The sequence below is a fragment of the Balaenoptera musculus genome, chromosome 9, assembly GCF_009873245.2.
Source record: "Balaenoptera musculus isolate JJ_BM4_2016_0621 chromosome 9, mBalMus1.pri.v3, whole genome shotgun sequence".
In the NCBI taxonomy this organism is placed as follows: domain Eukaryota; kingdom Metazoa; phylum Chordata; class Mammalia; order Artiodactyla; family Balaenopteridae; genus Balaenoptera; species Balaenoptera musculus.
This window is the reverse complement of record NC_045793.1, coordinates 58,475,352-58,482,613: the sequence shown is the minus strand read 5'-3', so window position 1 is coordinate 58,482,613 and position 7,262 is coordinate 58,475,352. Positions and strand designations below refer to the sequence as shown.

Below are 7,262 nucleotides of genomic sequence, written 5' to 3'. Positions count from 1 at the left end.
CTCCCTCCAGTATCTTTAGGAGAAGCCAAGGATAATTATTCCCTTAAGAATATTAAATAGAGCAAGAGGAAAAGGGGGAGGAAGGGAAGACACATTCATCAAGAGAACCCATTAAAATGTTCTCCAAAAATATCCTTGATATTTCATGTAAAATCCCAGTGTAGATAATTTGTTTTGTATAAATAAAAAGTTAGGCTCAGGCTAATATATCAAAGGAACAATGCACTATAATAGATGCACTGACACTAAGAAATGTAAGGGAAGGGGCTGATCTGGCCAAAGCTTCAGGATCCCCCCCTGAGGCCACCTCTCTTTGGACTTTCATGTTCCAGCTCCAAAAACATAGTTAAAACTCGAATACATGGCTGATGGGGGTGTAAAATGGTATAATCATTCTGGAAAACTGTTTAGCAGTTTCTAATATTTTAAAATATTTTACTCGAGAGTAATGAAAGTTGTTTGCACACACAAAGCAGCTTTATTCATAGTTGCCCCAAACTAGAAATAACACAAATGTCCAATAATAGGACCTTTGTTGTATACTCATACATTGGAAGACTGCTCAACACTTAGAAGGAACAAACTCTACAATAGCATGTGTGTCTTAAAAACAGTACTGGAGTAGAAGTACAAAACAGTACATATCTTACGATTCCATTTGCATGAGATTTACAACAGGTGAAACCAATCTGTGATGCTCAGAATGGTTGCCCCTGGCCTGGGGATGGAAGGATTGACTGGGAAAGGGTATGAGAATGTTCTGGGGTGATGGAAATGTTTAATTCTTGATTGGAGTGGTGATTACAAGGGTATATATAGTTGTCAAAATTGATCCAACTGTAATATTATGAGTCTTTTATGAAATGTAAATTAGAGCTCGATTGAAATATGAATATGTGTGTATATCTATATATAAATGTAAAGAAATACATATACTTAAATTTCTATTAAAGGGTCTAATGCAATGAGCCCAGCTCCCCTTGGCCCTGTGAATTTCACACTTTCTGCCCTTCAAAGACGTGGACTTTGTGCTTTCAAAGTGTGGATTCAAGCTTCAGCGTGATGCTGCAAGTTGGAACCTTGTGCAATCACACCCAGGTCATTTCCCTCTAGCCTGTGGACTTCCCATCTCTGACACAATGCCCCATCTGGTCATCCCTGCTCGGCCACTGGAGAAAGTTTGGGAGGCAGGTTCAACTTGGTGGGGAATTCCTCTTCTCCCCCCCACCCCGCCCCCATCCCCGCACACACTTTCCAGCGCCCAGGGGGCGGCAGGGTCAGAGCTCTCAGGGCATGAATCAGTCTCCCCTCCAGGCTCCGCAAAGGCGCGCTCCGCCCTGTCCCGGGTCAGAAGGACGCTCACCCTACATAAAGCAGCGGCACCCACCACGCTGGAACTCAGACTGCCTCGAGGTTGGACGCTGTGCACCTTCCTCCCGCTGGCACATTCTGGGGACGCCTCACCCCACGGGCAGCTTGAATCCGGACACCATGTACTCTGCTCGCCCCCTCCGGCTGGTGGTCCTGCCGCTGCTCCTGGTGGGGACTGCGCTGGGAGATGCTCCTCAAGCGCCGCCAGGTATCTCCCTGCCCAGGGGACCCCCCTATCGCCCCGGCCAGGCGGACCCCTGCACTCGCTCTCTGTGCCCCGCTTTCCCCGATCCCTGCCGTGCACCATGCAACGGGGCACTTGCGCCCAAGTTTGCACTTTCTTTCTCTGCAGATGCCCTTCTGCTGTGCTGGGAAGCTGCCGGAACAGAACTCCCCGGGAAGCCTCTCCCTCCGCGGAGATGTGGCTGACCTCCTTCTCTCTCTCTCTCTGGCTCTCCTTCTGCCCCTCCTGTAGGAAATAACGCGGAGATCTGCCTCCTGCCCCCGGACGAAGGGCCCTGCCGGGCTCGGATCCCCAGTTACTACTATGACAGGTATACCCAGAGCTGCCGCGAGTTCATGTATGGGGGCTGCGAGGGCAATGCCAACAATTTCGAAACTTGGGAGGCCTGCGATGAAGCTTGCTGGAGGATACCGAGTAAGTGCTCGCACGCACACTCAGAACTCTTGCGCTGCTCCTTGCACTGAAGGGCCAGTAGTAACTTAGCTTATTTTCCAGACTCCATCTAATACAGTGTTTTAGCCTGAATTTTCTCAAATATTAAGTAAGGCTTTTAATGCTTTTCAGTTTACCACAAGTGATCACAAAGTTTACAACGCCTAAGACATCTCCTCTCTCCTAACTGGCATTTATCATAATACACTGTGTGTGCAGACTCAGGAAAAGATTTCACCAGTAAGACGTAACACTGCAAGAGTATACCGTATTAGGTGCAACATAAGGGCTTGTCTGTATTTATCATAGTTCTAAACCTATGGTTTTTATGCCTCCTTGAGAATAGCATTTTCTCGTGTCCACTATCAATCTGAAATACTTTTAGTGGATTTTGTTATTAGAGTGTGATTTAGCTAATTATAACCTTACTTTTGTCCCCGATACCCCATCAGGTCTTAGATTAGTATAGAGATATAGTGGAGATTCACGATGCTGTTTTCGATTTTATTTTAATTATGTTTATTATCTCTGTTAAGGCCTGTAACAGAACATGGGACTCTGCTATTCAAGGAATTGAGCCAGGGAAAAATGTGTATTCCTATGAATAAGTTTGATTAACTTCGTATGTAGAAACAATCAGAATACTCTGAGAGAACAGTCTTTCCACTGAAGTTGAAAAATTTATCATAGCCAAGTCAGGTCTGGAGACACTGTTAAAAAAAAAAAAATACCGAATACAGTTGCCTCTCAGTGTCTGTGGGGATTGGTTCCAGGACCCCACCCCCCAATACCAAAATCCACAGTATTTGTATATAACCTATGCACATCCTCCCTTATACTTTAAATCATCTCTAGGTTACTTACAATGCCTAATACAACATAAATGCTAGGCATATAGTTGCCACCATAGGACAAATTTAAGTTTTGCTTTTGTTTTTTGAACTTTATGGAATTTTTTTTCCTGAATATTTTCTGTCTGGGGTTGGTTGAATCTGTGGATTCTGGACCCAGGGATACAAGGTCTCACTGTAACTGGACTAGTGGGCAGTCTTTTGGGGGTTTACTAGCCCAGCACTAAATATGATGCCTTCCCCCACTCCATCCCCGGCCATCACCAGTTGTTTCTGAAAATACAGTATAGTTTTGAAAGTAATACTAAGAAGGTTAATTTTGTACTAACATTGTTTTATGCTCTCCTTGTCCTAGAAGTTCCCAAGATTTGCCGGTTGGAAGTCAGTAAGAGGCAGTGTGGGGAGCTCAGAGAAGTGTATGTCTTCAATCTAAGTTCCATGGCATGTGAAAAATTCATATCTGGCAGGTGTCACAGCAGTGAGAACCGGTTCCCGGATGAAGCTACTTGTATGGGCTTCTGTGCGCCAAAGAAAGGTAAATATTCTTTTTACGGTGTTTCTATTTCATTTCTTTATTAAGGCTTTAAGGTGAAAAAGTTAATAATTTGATGTGGAATGAACATGCTTTGCATTCTGGTGATTTCACATATAATATGATATCAATCTTCACACTATTGCCCTGTGAGGGAGTATTATTATCCCCTGTTCTACATATTAGTGTGCGAGCTAGAAGTTAACAACTTGCCAGGTTCTCAGGGCTGGAAAGTGACAAAGCTATGATTCAAGTTTTGCTTCCTCTTCTGCATTGTTTCTTTAGAACTATTTCTCATCTACTTAATTTACATGTAAAAAATTACAATCTTCACTAATGAATGACATGACCTCAGGTTTGTATGAAATCAGTTGTATATATGAGATAGCGCGATAGAAAGACTTCAGATGGTGAAACCTGAAAATTTCTAAAGTTTTTGGTTAGATTTCTGTGTTCTTTAGTAGTTACAAATTGTAGCACAAATTTATCTCTATCCCTCTTTTCTCTCTTCCCCACTTCTTACCTACATTCCCCCCCACGCAATCCCTAAAATCATGGGTTACTTGGGTAGTATGTAATGTTTGTATAGGCATTTTCCGTAGGCACAGGAGATACAAGTACACAGAGATAAATAAGTTCAACAAACAAGGGAAACTTGCTTTGGCAGAGACTTTGATAAAGCTCTGTAGCTATACAGTGTTGAATATGCAAAATCTTGAATTAATGAGGAGATGGTTGTTGCTGGCGTTCTTTTAAATTGTTTATGTAAATGTAAGTGTTCCAGTGGCTACCTGGGAATTAGATACATGTATTCTTGATTAATAATGGAAGGAGAGCTGATAAAAACATTTAAAATAAAACTACCAACACACGAGAGTTTACCAAAGCATGTCACATATTTCCCCGTGAAATGTAGCCCATTTTTACCTGGCCATATCTGTTTTTTGGGTTTAATTTCTTTACACATTCAAACGATACAAGGATATAGCTTGATATTCTGTCCACTTTATAAAAATTTAGAATTAACAAAATATGGCATGTAAGCTGTTTTGAAATTCAAGGCACACTTTTTAAATGGCGTAGTATGATATTCTGGATTCAGAACGAAGCTTCTATGGGATTAGATTTTCTTCAGTTACTTCAGTAATCAGCACAGTTTAGTAAATCTGGTATTATTGCACTTTTAATTTTATTTTCTTTTTCATTAAGGTCCATCATTTTGCTATAGTCCAAAAGATGAGGGACTATGCTCTGCTAATGCAACTCGCTATTATTTTAATCCAAGACACAAAGCCTGTGAGGCCTTCACCTATACTGGCTGTGGAGGGAATCACAATAACTTTGTTAACGTGAAGGACTGCAAACGCATTTGTGTAAAAGGTAGTGGATTTTTTTCTTATTCAATTTTTAAACTAACTTTATAAATAACTCATAAGCAAAATTATATTTTGATGTATCCATTTTACTAATAGCATATTGCCATTTCTAGACTACTTCTACATAGATAGCACTTTAGTACTGGTCAGTTTTGTCAAAATGCTTATACTGGCTAGGTAGAGTGTTATTGACTAAGTGGATAGTGAGTAAAACTGACTTTATAATCATTAAAATTAAGATGAGGTGAGTTTGTAAGCATGTCGGAAGTGGTGATTTATAGCGAGCCTACAGACTGGGGAATATGATGTTTATTTTTATTTTGTTGACCTTAGCCTTGAAAAAGAAAAAGAACAAGAAGATGCCAAGGCTTCTCTTTGCAAGTAGAAGACTGAAAATTAAGAAGAAGCAATTTTAACCCTTTTTTTTTCCATATGTCATCTTGTGAATGCCTTTATGGTTATATCTGAAGGATAATATGGTAACACAAGTAAGCGAATCATTAGTGATTTATTCACCAGTTCTTATATGTTACATTTTTAAATTTGTGTATTTTTTATACATAACTAGCTGCTATTCAAATGTGAATCTATTACTTTAAATTTAATGTTCAACTATTTTTTTATGAGGTTAAATTCTTGCTGTGCATAAGATATAAAAGCAAATATGACTCACCCAGTTCTTGGGGTTGCTCTCCCTGATTTCAGAAGATGATAGTAACTGAAAAATATAAGACAATATAATCATATTCTTTTAACACACAGGATTATAAAAAGGACCAGCAAATATATTTAATTTTGCATTTAAAAGTTAGATTATCTTTTGGGCCCAAGGAGACAAACTTGCAGACTTACCGACACTTCAAAAAATGTTACAAATGCTATTATGTAGAGACTGCTAACTTACTTCTATTTCTACGGTGTCATTTAAAAGAAAATAAAATAAAGTAACTTTTTTGACTGAATTAAAAAGCTAGTAAAGTAATTACAACCAGAAATGTTGCCCTCGGGTCGGGGTGGGGGGATTCTCTGTCTCTCTCTCTCTTCATCTATCCATCCATCCCCACTCAGCCTAAGTTGTTAAAATTTTTGTACTGTTCAAGGTGCTTATTTATACTATACCAGAGACAATGCAAAAATTTAATAATTTAAATTCCACTAATAAAATATTCCTGATAAATATGATCATCCCATTTTAAACAGTTTTTTTCTTTCTCTGTAACAAGATTTTTAAAAATTCCTACATTTTCTTGGCAAGATAAATGTTTAAAAGTATGCCCCTGATATGTCCAAATTATAAGTACATTTGTCCTTTTCTTGAGCAATCCCTCCTTTAAAAATCTATCCCAAAGGTATTGTGACAAAAAAAAACCCCCAAAATGCTATATGCTGTAGTTGATATATTATTTGGAATAACTGAAAACTGGAAACAAACCAGATACTCATCAATAGGGGGTTGGTTGTAGAAATTATGGATGAAAAATCAGCAAATTATCTATATGTGGATATCATCTGATCCTCAGGATACATTAAAGAAAAACAAGGTCTAGAACAATATGAATAAATACACACACACACACACACACACACGCAAATCACAGAAGATACAAAGATATTAAAAATGGTTACCTATAAGATGAGGTAGGAGACAAAGGATTGGACAGGTATGGAAGTGAAATTTATGTGAATGTACCTTACTATAATTTTGATCCTGGACCATGTAAATATTTTGTGTAATTAAAAAACAAAATTAAATCAAAAAGAATAAAAAGCATTCCTTCTAAAATAGGAAACAAAACAATTGAACCTAAATGAATATCAAATAGTGGCATAACTACAAAAAGGGTATATAATTATTTTCAGTGACTTTCAAAACTAGTATTTTGACTCTGTATCTTTTGGAGGATATAATCTGAGTCAAATAAATTCTGAAGATATCTAAAAATGCATTTTTTAGCCTGATTAGTAATATTGTTATTTTGAAACTATCATACATAGAATACTATATTATATATTCTATAAAAATGTATTTCCCACCCTTTCATTGAACAGTCTTTTGACACCTCAGTAGGAGTAAGTACACCTACTGTCCAGATTATGGTCACTAAAAGAAACCAGAGCTCGCTGAGTCTAGGTCTGGGACAGGAAATGTGTAAGATGAACCTGGGCCATCTTATGCTGTAAAGCAAGGAAACTATCAAAGACTAATGAATCAAAAAAAAAGACTAATGAATCACGTCACAAAAACAAAGAGTAACATTAGAGGACTTCCACTGACCTAAAATGAGGCAATATGAGCATCAAAACAAATAATGACCACAATATATATAAGTATATAAATATGAATATAACATTAAGAGACTACAGTATAGTGTATACATAACCTTTATATGCACTGGGAAACCAAACACTTCGTGTGATTTGCTTTATAGGATATTCGCTTTATTGCGGTGGTCTGG

The 7,262-nt window shown here is 38.4% G+C and overlaps 1 protein-coding gene across 1 annotated transcript; it reads left to right on the top strand.

The window, feature by feature from the left end:
* Positions 1-1,170: 1,170 nt before the first annotated feature.
* Positions 1,171-6,226, top strand: TFPI2 (tissue factor pathway inhibitor 2). The gene is made up of 5 exons (XM_036864389.1): positions 1,171-1,579; positions 1,847-2,029; positions 3,254-3,433; positions 4,640-4,810; positions 5,140-6,226. The coding sequence occupies exons 1-5, from the start codon at positions 1,294-1,296 to the stop codon at positions 5,220-5,222; spliced, it is 903 nt and encodes a 300-aa protein (XP_036720284.1). The 5' UTR covers positions 1,171-1,293; the 3' UTR covers positions 5,223-6,226.
* Positions 6,227-7,262: the final 1,036 nt, after the last annotated feature.